Raw genomic sequence first — 19697 nt, 5'->3', positions numbered from 1 at the left:
GCCTTTCAACATCTCTGGGGCAGGAGACAATTTCCTGAGAGTGATATTTACATGACATCGGAATTCGTTACTCAGTCTTTGCCTCACATTCTGCATATTTATGTGGGACTTTAAGGTAAGAAAAGCATTTTCACATACATGATCCTATTTGATCCTCATAATTACTCTGTGATGTAGGCAGAACAGGAATTATAATTCTTGTTTTTCAGATGGGAAAACGGACTTAGAGAAGTGAAATGACTTGCCCAAGGTCACTCAGTTGGTAAGCAAGGATCTGTGGTCTAGCACTAGACCCTTCCCAGTCCTCAGCTCTTCCTAATATACACTGATGGAAGTCTTATTTGAAGCAAGGTGGTCTGTCATTGGTCTGGGTTCGCTTAGACTGTGTCTTGCTGATAGCATCTTCAGAGATGATTTTGTTGATGAAGATGGCATTTTAAGGGTGACCAGGAAAAGCCCAAATATGTGTAGCGGGCGTAGCAGACTGCCAAGTACATATTTCTTCCAATCCCCTCTGCTTTTTAGCATCTTTTCTGAAATCTCCAGATGAACAACATTCTTCGCCCCATCTACTCTTCAGCTCCTTCAGGAGGCAAAGTCCTTTCTTAAACCGTGAAGAGTAGCAGCATAGTCTCTGCAGTGAGATTTTCTGGATCTGAAGCCCTAATCCACCACTCTCTAATTGTGTGGCTGGGAGAGATCATTTAATTTCTCTTAAGCATCAGTTTCTACATCTATAAAATGAGGAAAATAATAACGTCTCTTTTATAGAATATGTGGAAATATTCGAGGATAGGAAAATGCAGCAAAAAACTGCATTAAACCTGACCCAGTGTCTGACACATAGTAAGGACTCAATAAATGGCAGATGCTATAGTCATTTGATTCATCATAGTAATACAGTAGAGGTGGTGGTGGTGGTGGTGGTAGTAGTTAAGTCATTGTGAACTCTGATACTAAGAACTGGGCTCTTGGAAATGGAGTGGGAGAACAGTAACACCAAATATATCCTATATGCCAGAGGGTTGAAGAACAGACAGAACAGGTAGCTAAATGCAGCCTATTGAGGAATGTTTGAACTTTGGCTTTCTTTAATCATTGCCACATCTTGCTCCATAATAAAGGTAATTGTAATCCTGCTTCAAAGCTATTTCTAAGAAGAAACAGAGCCAAGGCTGGCATCCCTAACTCTACTCTCCTTTAGCCAGGCTGCTCTATCTATGGCAGTGTCTCCTACTTCCCCAGGCCAGGTTAGGAGGGAACAAGAGAGGAGTCCACCCCAACTGCTTTAACAAGCCTGAACCGCCAGGTCAAGAGATGAAGTAATCTTCCTCCTATATGAAGACCAGAGGTGGGGACGGACAAGGTGGACAGGGCAGCAGCTGAGGCTCAAGGAGCAGATACACTCTCAAGCCTGCTCCCTCACTTCCACAGCCCCTCTCGGGGAAAAGGACCAGAAGCTGTTGGAGTTGGCCAAGTGCTTGAAGTTGGCATAAAGTCAATTGGAACCATCACAATGAGAGTCTGTGTGATCAGCCCAAAGGGACTGCACAACTGATTCATGTTCAGTGCCAGGAAATGCAATGGGCCATTCTGGGGCTGGGCCCTCAGTTATTTTTGGCAAAGATGGGTGGTATGCAAAAGGGACTTCCTTTTTTTTTTTTTTTTTTCAGCACAGAGCCACAGATTGCTGAGCAGTCAACAGCATTTCTTGTTCCAAGATCACCCTTCTGAGTACCTCTCTGGCTGCCAAATTGCCAGGGCCTTCACAGTTTGATTCCATTTCTCAGCTCCAAGCATTAGGTAAACCCACCAAGCTAGGATTGCACCGGTCCTGTGATGGCGTTTGACGTCAGCTGCTTCTTTTGGGTGGTGCTGTTTTCTGCTGGCTGTAAAGTCATCACCTCCTTGGATCAGATGTGCGTTGAGGTGAGTCCAAACTGTTTGTCTTTATGCAGATTAAACTGTCTGAAAATTTTGAGATTTAGCACGCAGTCCAATCTGAGCCTTGGCATCCCAATATCTAGTGTCTTTAAAAAGGAAATGAGGTATATATATAATTTTTTCATTATTGTGAGAAAGGAGCCAAAGAACTCTGCCAGGGGATCATCTGGTGGCATCTTAATAGGAAGCAATGAGAATTTTTCTCCTCTTCAAACAATTCCACCCAAATAATCCCAAGCGGGTCATAAGATATTAATAGGGTCTCTGTGCACAAAGCAGACCCCTAAACCTGCCTCAAACTGGGGGAGCTGTTGGTTTAACATCCCCACTCTCACATGGCCACTATCCCAATGAGTCCTTTGGTCTCCTGACTCTCAGGGTGAGAATTAGTAAAGACAGGGCTGTGCCAGGTTTTCGAGCATTGAAAAGATCACTCTGAATGAGTCTGGCTCTCTCCTCGACTTGGACAGCCCTCCATCTGTTTTACAAACCCATAGGAGGAAAATCTGAGAATAGAGCCAAATTGCACCTTCTGTTTCGGACCATAGCAATATTTATCAACCTGTGGGAAGTTCTTGGAGGGGGTGATGAGAGAAAAAGGAGAAGGGCCTCCTTCTCTTGCCATCCTCTAAAATGCTTCAAACTTCCTCCCGCTTTCTCTGACCCCGCAAGTGATCAATATCACGTGGTCTGTCAGACAAGGGCTACATACAGGAGGAACCATGAGTCTCGGTGGCTTGGTGAGCTGCTGGTCTGGGTTGAGGTAAAAAAGAAGAGTAAGAGCCAAGAGTAGCCAGATGTGGAGTTGCCCTGGGGCAGGACTAGAAGATCAGAGGATCAGGAAGAGCAGAGCAAAGCCAGCGCTGGGGTAAGGCTCAGAGCTGGGTAAGCAGAGTCTTGTTGGTCTGGTATTAGGACGGAATCAGCAGCAGTCCAAGAGGAGGCATCATGCCAATGAGAAATGAAGGCTGGGAAGGTGTGTGTTGGTTTGCTTGGGCTGTCATGACAAATGCCACAGACTGGGCCAGGTGTGGTGGCTCACGCCTATAATCCCAGCACTTTGGGAGGCCAAGGTGGGTGTATGCCTTGAGACTGGGAGTTTGAGACCAGTCTGGGCAACATGGCAAAACCCCGTCTGTACTAAAAATACAAATATTAGCTGGGCATGGTGGCACATGCCTGTAATCCCAACTACTCGGGAGGCTGAGGCAGGAGAATCACTCAAACCCGGGAGGCAGAGGTTGCAGTGAGCCGTGATTGTGCCACCGCACTCCAGCCTCGGCGACAGAGCAAGACTCTGTCTTAAAACAAACAAACAAAAAATACACCAAAAAACAAAAACAAACAAACAAAAAACCTGAATAGCACAGACTAGGTGACTTAAACAAGAGAAATTGATTGCCTCACAGTTCTGGAGGCTGGAATTTCAAGATCAAGGTGTTGGCAGAGTTTGCTTCTTCTGCACCCTCGCTCCCTGGCATGCAGATGGCCATCTTCTCTCTGTGTCCTCTCATGGCCTTTCCTGTGTGCATGAGCGTCCCTGGTGTCTTTTTGTTTGTCCAAATGTCCTCATCTTTTAAGGACTCCAGTCAGATTGGATTAGGGCCCACCTATATGACCTCAGCTTCCCTTAATGACCTCTTTAAAGGCCCTGTCTCTAAATACAGTCACATTCTGAGGTCCTGTGGGTTAGGATTTCAACATATGAATTTGGTGGTGGGGGAGACAAAATTCAGCCCATAACAGAAGGAGAAGAGTAAGACATTTCTATCAGCCCCAGAAGGCTGTCCCCTCATCCTTCAGGTTGGAAGGTCTGCAATTGCCAGACAAGTTCTTCCTGCCCACTGCCCAGATAAAATCAATCCACTGAGACTATGGCATTGCAGTAAAGAAAGTTTAATTGATGTGAGACTGGCCACGCCAGGTGGGAGACAGAGTTATTACTCAAATCAATCACTCCAAAGTCTTGGAGATTAGGAGTTTTCAAGGATTGTTTGGTGGGCAGGGTACACGGGAATGGCAAATGTTGACTGGTTGGGGAAGAAGTCATAAGGTTTTGGAAAATGGTCCTCAGTTCTGAGTCCACTTCTGGGTGAGGCCACAGGATGGGGTGAGTCAGGAGTCTGGGTGGGGTTAGTCTGAAAGATATCTCAAAAAAATTCTTAGATGCTATAATAGTGATGTTATCTACAGGAGTAATTGGGGAAGTCACAAATCTTCTGACCTCTGGCCACATGGCTCCTGAACAGTAAGGAGTAACTATGCCAACATCTTAGGCAAATTCAAGTCCCTCTCATAATCCTAACGGGTGACCTTTCTTTAGTTTTAAAAAGGTGCTTTTGTTTTAAGAAGGGCTATTATCATCCTTGCTTTAAGGTTAAACTATAAACTAAATTCATCCCAAATTCAGCTTGGTCTACACCCAGGAATGACCAAGGAGAAACTGGAGGTTAGAAGTAAGATGGAGTCAACTATGTCATATTTCTCTTGCTGTCATAATTTTGCAAAGGTGGTTTCAGGTCAATGTCATACAGACATTTGGGAGGCATGACAAATGGGTAGGAATGAGGGCACCATCCCCCCAGTGATCAGGAACATAGGTTATCACTTCCAGGCGACAGCCTCCAATAGGATAACATCACCATTTAATTCCAGCTCATTGGGAAGCAGGCTGTTTTAAATGCCCCACTCTTAAAACACCTACAAGTTTAACTCTGAAATCCTTGCATCGGGGGAGGCCCCCTAGTCCTTTGGCTGCCTGTTCTGGGGCCTTCAGTGCTATTCATGTCTCAGGAGTGGTGCTCAGGGTTCTAGGGCCTGCAAGCCTAGCCCTGTGTGACAGCAAAGTCTTTCCTTTTTGGATAAGCCAGATGAAACTGAAACCTTCCAATACAACAACCTTCCTGCAGCCCTCCCTCTGAAAGAAGTCTGATTTTAAATGACCTTGTCAGCTATTCAGTTAGCATCAGATCTGTATTTTCTTTTGTTTCAACTATCATGTGTGAGTGAGCTCTCAAGAACAAGATTCTAAGGCTGTTTAGGGAGCCCTTTCTACTGTGTGGATACTAGGGGGGGAGTTGGGGGATGCAAAGACAAATGGAACTTATTCCTGAGAGTCTGGAACTTTCCAGGCTGCTGGCAAGGGATAAAAGGAGGGGTGGCTGAAAGAATAAACTCTTGCCTTTGACTTAAGGGTTTGGCCGTTTTTCAAGGGTAAATTACCCCGAACTTTACTCACCCTTCCCAGCTGCTTTCCTTTCCTCTTTTCTTCTTCCCCCTTCAGCTCATGCATAGTTAACCACGCAGTGTCTGCATGTTCATGTGACCGCCATTACCCTATTAAGCCTGTGAACAAAAGTTATCTGAAGTGGAATTTGAGGAAGGAGACTTTATTCCAATGAACAGTTCGCAAACTGAGGAGACACGGCCTTCGGCACGTAGCCTTTGGAAGGTGCATTCCAGGGAACAAATGACGAACTTGGCCTCCATAGAGAGAAATTTCCCACTCAGCTTCCCAATCAAATTCATTTATGCAGCGGAAAGATTCAAACTTGTTTAGTTCTGATCGGTTGGTGCAGCTGGACCCTGACTGGTTGATAAAGCTGAGCCCTGATTGGTTGGTTCAGGTGAGATCAAAAAGTTCAAAAATTAAACACAGATGGGGGTTTTCAGAAACTCAGAGTACATGTGTGACCTCTAGTCAGCAAGTGGCTGCTTGGCTCTATTTAAAATTTAGGCCCAGTTCGCCACTTGGGATCTGATATAGTTTGGATCTGTGTCCCTGCCCAGATCTCATGTTGGATTGTAATCCCCAGTGGTGGAGGTAGGGCCTGGTGGGAGGCGTGTGGGGGCAGCTCCGTCACAGCTTGGTGCTGTCTTGGTGATAATGAGTTCTCCTGAGATCTGGTCATCGAAAAGAGTGGCACCTCCTCTGTCATTCTCTCTCTCCTGCTTTCACCATGCAGCGTGCCTGCTCTCCGTCCGCCTTCTGCCATGATTGTAAGCGTCTCAAGTCCTCCCCAGAAGCCAAGCAGATGCCAGCACCGTGCTTCCTGTAGAGCCTGCAGAGCAGTGAGCCAATTAGGCCTCTTTTCTTTATAAATTACGCAGTACTGAGTATTTCTTTTTTTTTTTTTTTTTCTTTTTTTCTTTTGAGACGGAGTCTCACTCTGTTGCCCAGGCTGGAGTGCAGTGGCGTGATCTCAGCTCACTGCAAGCTCCACCTCCCTGGTTCACGCCATTCTCCTGCCTCAGCCTCTCCAGTAGCTGGGACTACAGGCACCCGCCACCACACCCGGCTAATTTTTTATATTTTTAGTAGAGACGGGGTTTCACCGTGTTAGCCAGGATGGTCTTGATCTCCTGACCTCCTGATCCGCCCCTCAGCCTCCCAAAGTGCTGGGATTACAGGCGTGAGCCACCGTGCCCGGCCCCAAAGTTCTTAATTTTAATATACCTCAACTTATTTTTTTTCTGTATTTTCAGTACATTTCTGTCCTGTTTGAGAAATCTTGTGCCTACCTCAAGACTGTGATATTATCCCATGTTTCTTCTAGAAGCTTTATTGTTTTGTATTTATTTTCTATTTCTAGGTTTCACATTTAGATGGATCAAAATTGTTTTGTTTTTTACATACAAGTTTTAAATAAAACTTTTTATTTGGAAAAATATCCAAACCCACCTACAAGTTCTAAGACTATTACAGTGAACACCTGTAGTCTACATAGATTCTTCCATTGTCAAATGCTACATGTTTTCTCTCTCTGTCTCTCTCTCTCGGTGAATGTTTGTGTCCCTGTATATGTGTGACTTAAGCAAAAATATTACGACCCGTATCAAGTCTTTGGAAGCTGATAAATATGCAAAGAGCAGCTGGAATTTGTGTTCTGTGATTTGGATTGTAGTATCATTTTAGATGCACTCTTGAAATATTTACTTGGGAATGTGGGCATGCCTCCCCTTTTCAAGTGAGCTCAGCTTGGCCATCCTTTTCCCTCAAAACTATGATAGAAGTGAGCCCTTCAGTCCCTAGGTGTGGGTGGGGGACTGGTTAGCAGAGCTCTTTTTTGAAAGGAACTCCAAGTTCGTAGACACAAGGGCTTCCCAATAGCTTTCGATAATGATGTGAGGTTGTGATGATCCAGTTAAACGCTAACTCTTCTTGTTTAGTGCTGACACACATTATCGCATTAATCCTCACAGTAAACTTGCAAGGTGAAGTTCCTAACCTCAATCTACATTTGAGGAAAAGGGAGGCTCAGAGAACACAGCTCGGTGGTTGAGAGCTAGGATTTGAACCCAAGCAGTCTGACTTTACAGACAAACAGAAAATAAAGTGCATGCAACTGGAATGCCCTTTGCCTGGAGGAATCAGACTGACAACGAAGTTATAGGGATGTGCTCTCTAGGGAGTGTTTGTTTTGTTTTCAGAGAGTAACTGTTGCTCTGGGATTTGGCTCAGTCGACTTGCTCTATCTTGGATGGAGGCATGATTAATGAGGAAGGGTTGGAGGTCAGTGTCCCAGACTTCTGATGCATGGGGAGGTGGCTGCTGCATGTGTTAAGCGCAGATGAGAAATCCGAAAAGGTGAGAATAAGCACTTGAGTGAAATTCAGAGTTCCAAATTAGAAAATGTTTCAACACTTTCAAGGAAAGAAAATACAGTGGGATGAGAGGGAGTTAGATATACAGCAGAAGGGAGGAAAATAAGAGCCTGATTGAAAAAATGCAAATGAATACCTAGAGGGAAAAGGGATTGCAAATACAGATGTAGCTCTAGGAGCGCAGCTCTGAGACAGAGCTGGAGACAAAGCAGATGACACAGGTCCCAGTGCACAGTGGGTGTCAAGCGAATGCCCCTTGACTTAGAATAGTGATGGGCATGAGGCAATTGTCATGAATACCGCGTGGCCTTGCCACAGCTCTGCTTGCTGTGGTGAGTTCACATCAAGAAGTCCCATCTGCACTGGAGCCAGCAGAAGCAGAGAGGTGAGAAAGGGACTTTGGAAATTGACCACATCTCTAGACTTCTCTAGGAAGAGAAGGCCGGGTTTATAGGAAATGGTCATGTGGAGATCCGAGAAACTGCAATGGTAGTGGGTGTCTGCCTGGAAAAAGTAACAGAAGCACATGGTCCTGGCGGTGGCCATGCTGTCTGCTGGCGCCCAGTGTTCCTTCTCTGCATCTTGTCCTTTCACTCTCTGTTGCATTACCATTGTGCTGTTCTGGAACCCTGGCTACCAGAACTCATGCTCAAAAATGTTTCATTTGAATATTGATAGGGAGAATGAGACACCCTTACTAATGCAGTATTTCTACCAAAAATGTATAACCAGGGTCAAATTATGAGGAACATACAAACCCATAACTGGGACATTCTGCAAAATATAAGCCTGCATTCTTCAAAAGACATTCATGTTGTGAAAGACAAAGGCTGAGGAACTGTCTCAGATTAAAGGAGTCTAAGGAGATACAACAACTAAATGCAGTGTGTGATCCTGGATTGGAAAAACAAAAATTACTATAAAGAACAATAATGGGACAATTGGCAAAATTTGGATATAGACAGTATGTTGGATAATAACATTGTATCAATATTAAATATCTTGAATTTCATAATGGCACTGTAGTCACATAATATCCCTGTTTTTAGGATATATAAACATTGGTGTATAGGGCTTAAGGGTCATGATGTCAGTAGCGTACTCTCAATCAAAAAGAATGTGAATAATAGTGTGTGTGTGCATGTGTATGTACCTTCTGCCTTAAAAAATTACAATAGTCTGAAAACAATCTAATGCTTCCTAGATAATTCCAGAGCATGTGGTGCTTTGGTGCCTCTATCATCGTGGCCATTTTGATGATACAATTGTGATTATAAAAGCTATAAGGGAAGGGCTACGTGTATGCTGAGCCCTAGACATTCTCTAAAATGTGTTTGGTTTCTAAATTCTCTCATCAGCTGTGTTTCTTGTCACTTGCCTCTTTCTCCTAGAAATCAAAGGCACAGGATCTATTGCCATTTCCACCTAACCAGAGATGATTCAATATTATGGCACAGGCTCATGGTGGCCTTCTTGATCCTCTTGGTAGCGTCATCCACTCGTTATCAGTTTTTCACTGGGTTGAAACCAAGCTACTTCATTTACCTGCTTTCTATTTTCAAGGAGCTCACTCAGGCCACTGGCTTAGCAGAGCTCCTCCTGGATTCTCAATCTTCTGCATCACATTAGTGCAGTAAAGTGCTTAGTAAAGCACACAAAAGGCTGAGGCACAGAATAATTTAGGTATCATGGGCACTTACATATTCAGGAGAAGGAGGGAAATGACAGCATTGAGCCTTTTGCTGTAGGGCCAGAATAGAGTGAGACAAACTGAGGAAGTCCCTTTTCTCCAACCGTATGTGACATCAGTTATGCCAAAGGAGACCAGAAAAGAAAAATGTCTCCTCTAAGCTAATCAGCACCTTTGCAACTATTGGGGCAGCAGCTGCACATGCATATTCTCTCTGGGTCGTCCATATTCATGGGCACCAAGGATAGGTCTGGCAACACGTGGTTTTTTCCCCAACCAGTCAGCTAAATCTAAGTTTTAAATGCAAAGTGTGCATTTCAAGGACATTATGCGGATTTGTGGCAGTGCCTGGAGGACTTTGGGTCTATAAAATGAAGAATAAATTACAAGGACATATAAATAAAGCATTTTCATCAGTGGCAGTTATAATGTTGTCACAATATCAAAGAAAACTGGTGACTTTCTGTAGATGAGCATGTTCTGTGGCTACAAGAAAGTGCATCGCTAAGCAGAAATTGGAGTGAAAGAAAATGAGGTTACAATGGTGACATCTCAAAAGCCTCCTGCTTCAAAGCAAAGCAAGATGTGTGCACTTCTGTTTCTCACTAAGCAGATCTGTTTGTAACTCAGCATAAGAAAAGCCACTGATCTGGAGTCCATAACAGAGTAGATCTTTTCCAGGCCAGGGAAGTCTCAGTGGGGCTTCTGGTGAACCCCTATGTGTCAGGCAAAGGCAGGGGCTGGAAGGTTGAATGAACTCACCTGGAGCCTGAGACGATCTGAGAGATGGCCCAAGGTCCCGGGATGTCCTTGTTCTTGTGCCTCCAAGGTCACTGTCTTAGTCGGTTTCCTGCTGCTATCACAGAATGCCACAGCCTGGGTAATTTGTACAGAAAAGTAACTTATTTCTCATAGTTGGGAGCTAGGAAGTCCAAGAGCCTGGCTCTGGTATCTGGTGAGGGCCTTCTTGCTGTGTGATTCCATGCATGAAGGTGAAAGCAAGCATGTGGACAGAGCAAATGGAGGCCTAACTTACCCTCACCTTTTTTTTTTTTTTTTTTTTGAGACAGAGTCTCACTCTGTGGCCAGGCTGGAGTGCAGTGGTGCAATCTTGGCTCACTGCAACCTCTGACTCCCTGGTTCAAGTGATTCTCCTGCCTCAGCCTCCTGAGTAGCTGGGATTACAGGCATGCGCAACCATGCCCACCTAATTTTTGTATTTTAAGTAGAGACAGGGTTTTGCTATGTTAGCCAGGATGGTCTTGAACTCCTGACCTTGTGATCTGCCCACCTCGGCCACCCAATAACTTACTCGCTTTATCAGGAGTCCAGTCCCTCGATAACTAACCCACTCTGCAGTAATAGTATTAATTCATTCATGAGTGTGGAATCTTCATGATCCAATCACCTCTCAAAGGCCTCACCTCTTAGTATTACAATGGCAATTAAGTTTTCAACACATGAACTCTGGAGGACATATTCAAAGCATAGCAGGAACTTTCCCTAGAGATCATTTGTATCTTTCCAAGGAGACTCCACAGGCAAAATATACTCCATCAGACTTTCATACCTGCCCTGTCAGACCTTCCTATTTTCCCCACTACCCTTCATCTTAAAGCATTAGCCAGATAAATAATGACCCCACAGTTCTACAGCCTTCTAAAAAACCACCTCCCATTTTTACGTACTTAGTTCAACACATAACTTGTGTTAGGACGTGATTGGCAGGCTTCAGAATACATGACTACCCTGGGGCACAGGATGACGAAGTTATCTGTACTTATGTGTAGGGTTGTGCCCAAAAGCCTACTGTCTGGTATCAGCAGCCTACAAATACAGAGATCTAAAATTAATTCATACTTCAAGATTGCAAGGCCTCAGGTCTATGCCACCCTGCTAGTTTTTTTAAGCATTGTGTTAAGAAAAAATGTTAAACATATACAAAAATAGTAACAAAGAATCTCAATATTCGACAATCATAAGCATTTTGCCCACTCACTTCATCTCTACATTCCTCTCCTCCTTTTTTGCCAGATTATTTTAAAGCCATTTCCAACATCATGCTGTTTTACTCCTAAATATTTAAATATGCATCTCAGAAGAATAAGAACATTTCTTTTAAATAACCACAAGTCCACTGTCATTAACAAAATCCAGAATTCCTTAATATCATCGAATTCTGTCCTCATTCAAAATTACCTGACAGTCTATAAAATGCCTTTTTGAACTGCTTTATTTGGATCAGGATCTAAATGAGGGCTACTCTATTATTTGATGGTTATGTCTCTTCAGTAGATCTTATATCTCTGTGTCTTTTAACAAGCACTATCTCCTCTCTCATTCTCTCTCTCTCTCTCTCTCACACACGCACACACACAGATAAAACAAAGTCAGTTGTTCTATAGAATGTCCCATTTAAATCCACCATATCACTTTGAGATGTGAAGTTAAACCTAAAATCTTGATGAGTTTCAAGTTTAATTATGTTTTTGGCAAGAATACTTCATAGACAATGCTATATACCTCACATTGTCTCACATCCGAAAGTATGTAATGTTTGATTGTCTTATTTTGGTGGTGCTTATCTAAGGTTGATTTGTTTGTTTCAAACTGAAATTAAACATTTCCATTCAACCAAAATCAAAACTGTAAAACCAAGTGCATTCAGAGAAGTCTCACATCTATCCCTGCTCTTCTATCTGGTCTCTTCCCTCTTCTTAAAGGCAATCAGTTTTTGGGTTTTTGCATGATTTGTTTTAACAAATATAAGAAAATTCACACATACCTTTCTTACACAAAAGGCATACTCTGTACATTATACTACATACTGTATACTCTATACACTACATATATTGTTCTGCATTTTGCTTTTTTCACCTTGAAATATATCCCAGATATCACTCCATATCAATATATGGAGGGTTTTTTTTAATTTTTTTCAGTTTTAGAGGATTCCATTTTGTGAATGTACCATGTTTTGTTCAAGTAGTCCTATATTGATGAATAGTCTGGTTATTGTCAATTTTGCTATTACAAAAAAAGTACTACAGTTAACAATGTGCATTCATCATCTTGTTTTTGGCAAGGGTATATTTGGTAAAGATTACTAGAAGTACGATTGCTGCTCGGAAGGTAAAACATATATCATTTTGCTAGGTAGTCTATAAAATTATTAAGTCTAATATTAATTTACTTTGTTTCTCCCATCAGAAAGAAGCCAACAAAACGTATAATTGTGAAAATTTAGGTCTCAGTGAAATCCCTGACACTCTACCAAACACAACAGAATTTTTGGAATTCAGCTTTAATTTTTTGCCTACAATTCACAATAGAACCTTCAGCAGACTCATGAATCTTACCTTTTTGGATTTAACTAGGTATGTATCTGAGTTATTTGTGTGCTCTTGATATTTTATTTAAGTTAAAATACAGTATGTGCTCAATTTATTTGCAGGACCTTTTTGGGGGGCCCAGGGACAATCTGCTTATACTACATGTTTACGCCTCCCCATGAAATACTTCTATGTGGGTGAAATATAATTTAAATAAACATCAACCAATGGAGAGGAAAGTGGATTGCTCTCAAACTAGTTGCATCAATAGTACTGTTCGAGCAGTTCTAAGGAATACTGATAGCAAAAATGAAAATAATATTGTACTAAATCAGATGCCAAACTATGCTAAATTTTGGCATAGTTTATTTTTGGGTAATGACATTTAAGAAGAATTTCTAGGAGAAAAGCACACCATCTACTTTGCCCCCCCTACAAACTGGAAAATGAGTTCCATTGTTTTGTTATAGTGGCATAATTGGGATTCCACATGCTGAGCCAGTGTTTGAGAACCAGTAGGAAGAAAATAAGAAAATAAGGGAAAATACAAGAAAATACAAGAAAATACAAGAAAATAAGGGAAGAAAATGAAAGGGCTATACAGTGTGTGTGTGTGTGTGTGTGTTTAAGAGGGGACAGGCTCTGCGTGTACCTGCAGTCTGCACCCTTTGCGGCAGTTCTACTTCTTCTATTTTGTCCTTCAACTTCAGATTCTGTGGACAGAATGTCCACATCCATAGTACCGCTTCATCTTTAAAACCACCAGTGTGAGGTTCCATGGTGCATAGTATCATCCAACTTATGGTTAGATGAGGAGGCCATCTGTGTGTGTGTGTGTGTGTGTGTGTGTGTGTGTGTGTAATCCAGTATTTTTAGGTGCAATACCAGGATGGTTTTCTCAGATGAAAATACAGAGGTTGAGAAAAGTTGTAACTTGCCCAGGATGACACAGATTTATATATATATATGTATTTTATACCATATATTATCTATTATGCATCTATATGATATATTTTGTATTACTTAAAACAGTAAATAATAATTTGATTTTTGCCACAATCAAATGACCCATGGTTCGTTAGAATACAAGCACAAACCTCTGAGGGTTCAATCTAAGGGGTGAGATACCTGGAAAAAAATCTAGATCGGAGTGTTCAGAAGTGAGGCTATTAATTAATTTCTTCAATAGGCCATCTGTTGATACTGAAGAAAGTTCTTATATTTGATTTTGAATGATACAAAAGATGACTTTGTTAATGTGTGTCACTGTAAAGTATTTTTTTCCTTTTTTCAAATGAATTATTGTTAAATACGATTATCTTTTCAAGGTGCCAGATTAACTGGATACACGAAGACACTTTTCAAAGCCATCATCAATTGAGCACACTTGTGTTAACTGGAAATCCCCTGATATTCATGGCAGAAACATCGCTTAATGGGCCCAAGTCACTGAAGCATCTTTTCTTAATCCAAACGGGAATATCCAATCTTGAGTTTATTCCAGTGCACAATCTGGAAAACTTGGAAAGCTTGTATCTTGGAAGCAACCATATTTCCTCCATTAAGTTCCCCAAAGACTTCCCAGCACGGAATCTGAAAGTACTAGATTTTCAGAATAATGCTATACACCACCTCTCTAGAGAAGACATGAGGTCTCTGGAGCAGGCCACCAACCTAAGTCTGAACTTCAATGGCAATAATGTTAAAGGTATTGAGCTTGGGGCTTTTGATTCAACAGTCTTCCAAAGTTTGAACTTTGGAGGAACTCCAAATTTGTCTGTTATATTCAATGGTCTGCAGAACTCTACTACTCAGTCTCTCTGGCTGGGAACATTTGAGGACATTGGTGATGAAGACATTAGTTCAGCCATGCTCAAGGGACTCTGTGAAATGTCTGTTGAGAGCCTCAACCTGCAGAAACACCACTTCTCTGACATCTCATCCACCACATTTCAGTGCTTCACCCAAATCCAGGAATTGGATCTGACAGCAACTCACTTGAAAGGGCTACCCTCTGGGATTAAGGGTCTGAACTTGCTCAAGAAATTAGTTCTCAGTGTAAATCATTTTGACCAATTGTGTCAAATCAGTGCTGCCAATTTCCCCTCCCTTACACACCTCTACATCAGAGGCAACGTGAAGAAACTTGACCTTGGTGTTGGCTGCTTGGAGAAACTAGGAAACCTTCAGACACTTGATTTAAGCCATAATGACATAGAGGCTTCTGACTGCTGCAGTCTGCAACTCAAAAACCTGTCCCACTTGCACACTTTAAACCTGAGCCACAATGAGCCTCTTGGTCTCCAGAGTCAGGCATTCAAAGAATGTCCTCAGCTAGAACTCCTCGATTTGGCGTTTACCCGCTTACACATTAATGCTCCACAAAGTCCCTTCCAAAACCTCCATTTCCTTCAGGTTCTGAATCTCACTTACTGCTTCCTTGATACCAGCAATCAGCATCTTCTAGCAGGTCTACCAGTTCTCCGGCATCTCAACTTAAAAGGGAATCACTTTCAAGATGGGACTATCACGAGGACCAACCTACTTCAGACCATGGACAGCTTGGAGGTTCTGATTTTATCCTCCTGTGGTCTCCTCTCTATAGACCGGCAAGCATTCCACAGCTTGGGAAAAATGAGCCACGTAGACTTAAGCCACAACAGCCTGACATGCGACAGCATTGATTCTCTTAGCCATCTTAAGGGAATCTACCTCAATCTGGCTGCCAACAACATTAACATCATCTCACCCCATCTCCTCCCCATCTTGTCCCAGCAGAGCACCATTAATTTAAGTCATAACCCCCTGGACTGCACTTGCTCGAATATTCATTTCTTAACATGGTACAAAGAAAACCTGCACAAACTTGAAGGCTTGGAGGAGACCACGTGTGCAAACCCGCCATCTCTAAGGGGAGTTAAGCTATCTGATGTCAAGCTGTCCTGTGGGATTACAGCCATAGGCATTTTCTTTCTTATAGTATTTTTATTATTGTTGGCTATTCTGCTGTTTTTTGCAGTTAAATACCTTCTCAGGTGGAAATACCAACACATTTAGTGCTGAAAGTTTCCAGAGAAAGCAAATAAATGTGCTTAGCAAAATTGCTCTAAGTGAAGGAACTGGCATCTGCTGTTGACCAGATCAGACTTTTCAGATTGCTTCCTGGAGCTGGGCAGGGACTCACTGTGCTTTTCTGGGCTTCTTACTCCTGTGAGTCCCAGAGCTAAAGAACCTTCTAGGCAAGTACATACACCAAACCACTCAGGCCAGAGGGTCAGATGCTGCTGTGAGAGGCACAGAGCCCTTTCCGCATGTGGAAGAGTGGGAGGAAGCAGAGGGAGGGGCTGGGCAAGGACTGCTGGCCCCGGAGTCTCCCACAGGGAGGCCATTCCCCTTCTAGTCACCGACATCCCTCCCAGCACCACACACCCCGCCCCTGAAAGGAGATCTTCAGCCCCCACAATTTGGCAGAGCTGAAGCCAGCCCGCTACCCACCCCCCCTACAGCATTGTGCTTGGGTCTGGGTTCTCAGTAATGTAGCCATTTGAGAAACTTAGTTGGGGACAAAGTGTCAATCCTTATTTTAAATGAAAAAAGAAAAGCATAATAAATTTAAAAGAAAAGTCTGAGAAATGAAACTTGGTATCAAATTGACTCCATTAATCTTCTTAATCCTTAGGTCTGTAAGGTCTCTGTAATGCCCCTAGGGTGCGAATGGCTGTAAAAAAAAGAACCCACCCCCAAGGTTTAGAATTTCTTCCACATTTGCCTCACTCAGTTCAGGAACCAGGCAGGCTCTCTCTGCCTATCTGATGTTCTGGCTCTTATGTTACAGATCCTAATTTGCAGGTGGGCTGTGACCCAAAATGCTCTTCTCATTTGGGCATCTGGTTCCTAGAAGCCTCTTTTCCAGGAGAACTGTGAAATAAATGGTGGTTTGGTTCTCAGGCTCGCCCTTAAAAGCCTATTTGCTCCGGAGAGCATTTGAAATAGCACCTTTACATGAAAATGAGGAAGAAGACATCCCTTCATGCTAGCTGTTGGGAACACAGTAAAGCTGGCTTAGTGAGAAGTGGTTTCTGTTGAGGCTGGGGATGTCACCAAAGATCACACCAGCAATGGACAGGGGCCTGGACCACTGAATGCAGATAGACAAAGAGCAATGTCATGACTTAGGCCTAAAGGGCCATACTCACACAGGCCTCTATCTTCTGAAGTCCTGATTGCCAGACAAGCTTGGCAGGAGCTCCTGGACTCAAGTGGTGCATTGATAAGGCCTGGATTCTGTTCAATAGCCAATTTTAGGGTAGAGATAGAGATGGTGACTTATAGTTATGAAATTCTGATAAGCTAACAAAGTAAAAATGGATCTAACCAATCAGAATATATTAGTCCTTAAATTGAGGGCATACTAGTGGGACATCATAACAGAGTGGAAACTTGGGGGTCATCCTCTTTGTCTCTTCACCCCCAGGAAAAGCAGGGCAGGCAGGGAACAGCAGTGGGTGAACCTCTTCCTTGCTCAGGGATTTCAGGCCTTCACACTTGCTCTTTCCTTTGCCTGGAAGATACTGCCATTAACCTCCAAATGACTCCTTCCTTCATCTCCTTGAGATTTCAGTGCTAATATTTTCTCCTTTCAGGGAGTTCTTCTCTGACCTAGCTAATCCAAAGCAACCTCTATGCCTCACCTGGTTTTATAATCTTTATAATGCTTATCAGTGTTTGGAATTAACTTCTTCATTTGTTTTAATTAGTTTGTCTTGTCTTGTCTCTCCCAAATACAAGTGCCATGGGAGGGTCTTTGCCCAAAGATACCCTAGAACATGCCTGGGACATAGTAAGGACTCTCTGTCTCTCTCTCTGCATATGTGTGCATATATATATATATATATATAAATTTTTTTTTTTGGAGACCGAGTCTTGCTCTGTCACCCAGGCTGGAGTGCTATGGTGCGATCTTGGCTCGCTGTAACCTCTGCCTCCCAGGTTCCAGCGATTCTCCTGCCTCAGCCTCCTGAGTAGCTGGGATTACAGGTGCCCACAACCATGCCTGGCTAATTTTTGTATTTTTAGTAGAGATGGGGTTTCACCATGTTGGCCAGGCTGGTCTTGAACTCCTGACCTCAAGTGATGTGCCCGCCTTGGCCTCCCAAAGTGCTGGGATTACAGGTGAGAGCCATCGTGCCCGGCCAAGACTCAATATATTTTTAATATGTGCTGATCCCTGAGCCTTTATTAGCTCCTAGTTCTGCCACCATGCCCATGCCGCTGACTCTTAGCTCCTGACCTCTCCACGCTTTCCTGGGCCTCCCACATGTTTTTCACTGGCATCTCCTAGGGAAGTTTTTACAAAATGGATTCCCAGGCCTCACCCCCAGTTACTGAGATTCTGTTGGACTGAGGTTGGCTCAGGGTTCCCAGCCAAATGATTCCATGTAAAATGTGGAAGGTCCAAACTCTAAGAATCCAGTTTTAGACAGCACCAACCCATTGAGTCCCTGCATATTCTGTCACAGGTAAGCTCTTTCTTGCCTTAGGGATTTAAGCTGCAGATGGAAAATACTAATTGCTGGTTTACCAACCCATAGACATACTGCCCTCCATAATATTTAATATGTAACTTGGAAAAACGAAACAATTCTGTAGAAAATCTCTGATGTGAATTACATCACACTAACAATGAAAGGGGCCCAGGCCTTAGCAAAGCATAATTGCCCATCCTGCTTTCACTTCTCAGGCCCGCTCCCTTCCATGCGATGCAGCTTGCAGCTCCGTAACTGATCTAAGGCGTTGTGACAGCTCCTCTGTTTTAAGCAACAGTAAATTCACCCCACAAAGTCAGGAAGGGAGCTTTTTGATGGCTGCTGTCAATTTTATTGCTTTATCCTGTTTACTAGGATAGAATCTGTAACATGGTGTGTTTATTGGTTTTATGTATTGCATGTTGTTGCTGCTCTGACAAGCTACTCCTATAAAAATGTGTTATTATTGCATGATGTAGCTCAGTGAGCTGACCCTGCATTTCAAAGGGTACTGAAGCAAATAGCATTGAAGTCCATAAAAGCTGACTGGCCTCCATCACAGAGGACTCTCTGCATGAGCTGCAACTCCTACAACCCAGGAGAGAATTACACCTTTCCCTGTGCCAGCAGCCACTGCTTAGTACAGCACAGCCCTTGAACACAGTCACTATCTGTAAAATTCCAAGACAGAAAACTCTCATGCTATTCTTATTTGTCCAACTCTCCAATCAGTGTTGTTTGCAATTTTGATGTTTATAAAAGTATGAAACAAATGGCTCTTGAATGTTTTCCTATATTAGTATAGTGTTCAAGAGGGGTAACTGACATTGTTTGGCCCTGAATGCTGAATAGAAACTTGAATTATAGCAAGAAGGGATGTGGTTGTTTCTTAGCAAGTCATGACTTGGGGGGTCCCAAGTGTTGGGCTGGAGTTGATTGCCTGACATGTTAAGAGTATGAAGGTGTAACGTGGTGAGAGTTAGCCTGAAGGCAGTGGAGGAATGGATGAGCCAGTGGGCTGTTCCAGTTTAACACCAGAATAATCGGGGGACTTCTTTACAAAACAGATTCCTGTGCTTCACCCCTAGATATTGGGATTCTGTTAGACTGGGATTGGCCCTGGACTCTCAGCATGTAAAATACTTCCCTTATCTTAATGTTATCAACCAATGGCAAAAGTATATATTAGGCCCCATGAGTCAAATGAGCTGGAGAATTGCTCCATATCCCATAAGAGGAAATTTCTTAACAAAATGGGGAAAAAGCACTAAGGAACCCTCAAATACAAGGGTGAAACGTCCTGGTCAGGTGGCTCGTTAGTCCCTTCTGCCGTCACCGCCATCCTCCAAGACCCTGCTCCTAAAGCCACCCTGCTCTCCCACCCACTCCCACCCACTCCACTTTATCCTAGCTATTGACAATTTGAAATCATTTATTGAATACTGTGGAACTTGATAAAGGTAAGAATTAATCTACATATTCTATTTAAAAGCTGTTATTGCTCATGAATGATTAAGCAGTGAAGTTCATCGAACACCGTCCTCCAATCCTCCCCATCTTTGGTTAATGTTCTCTGAGCACTTGGCTGGATCCTGCAAAGGT

At 43.0% G+C, this 19697-nt stretch overlaps 1 protein-coding gene across 2 annotated transcripts; it reads left to right on the top strand.

The window, feature by feature from the left end:
• The first annotated feature begins 1674 nt into the window (after positions 1-1674).
• CD180 (CD180 molecule) lies at positions 1675-18868 on the top strand. 2 transcript variants are annotated; one of them, XM_054489524.1, is made up of 3 exons: positions 1675-1929; positions 12449-12615; positions 13899-18868. In XM_054489524.1, exons 1-3 carry the CDS (start codon positions 1840-1842, stop codon positions 15625-15627), a joined length of 1986 nt encoding a protein of 661 aa, XP_054345499.1. In that variant the 5' UTR covers positions 1675-1839; the 3' UTR covers positions 15628-18868. The 2 variants fall into 2 exon arrangements, with proteins under 2 accessions (XP_054345499.1, XP_054345500.1); XM_054489525.2 differs by having other exon boundaries at positions 1894-1929; positions 12453-12615; positions 13899-17549.
• Positions 18869-19697: the final 829 nt, after the last annotated feature.

This window comes from Pongo pygmaeus, chromosome 4 (assembly GCF_028885625.2).
Source record: "Pongo pygmaeus isolate AG05252 chromosome 4, NHGRI_mPonPyg2-v2.0_pri, whole genome shotgun sequence".
NCBI lineage: Eukaryota > Metazoa > Chordata > Mammalia > Primates > Hominidae > Pongo > Pongo pygmaeus.
This window is presented reverse-complemented; position numbering and strand designations above follow the sequence as displayed.

What these genes read in the sequence shown, in the direction of transcription:
- CD180 (XM_054489524.1), top strand. Translation starts at nt 1,840, where the DNA reads ATGGCGTTTGACGTCAGCTGCTTCTTTTGGGTGGTGCTGTTTTCTGCT. An exon ending in TGGATCAGATGTGCGTTGAG is followed by an intron (nt 1,930 to 12,448) that starts GTGAGTCCAAAC and finishes TTCTCCCATCAG; the next exon opens with AAAGAAGCCAACAAAACGTA. An exon ending in ACCTTTTTGGATTTAACTAG is followed by an intron (nt 12,616 to 13,898) that starts GTATGTATCTGA and finishes TATCTTTTCAAG; the next exon opens with GTGCCAGATTAACTGGATAC.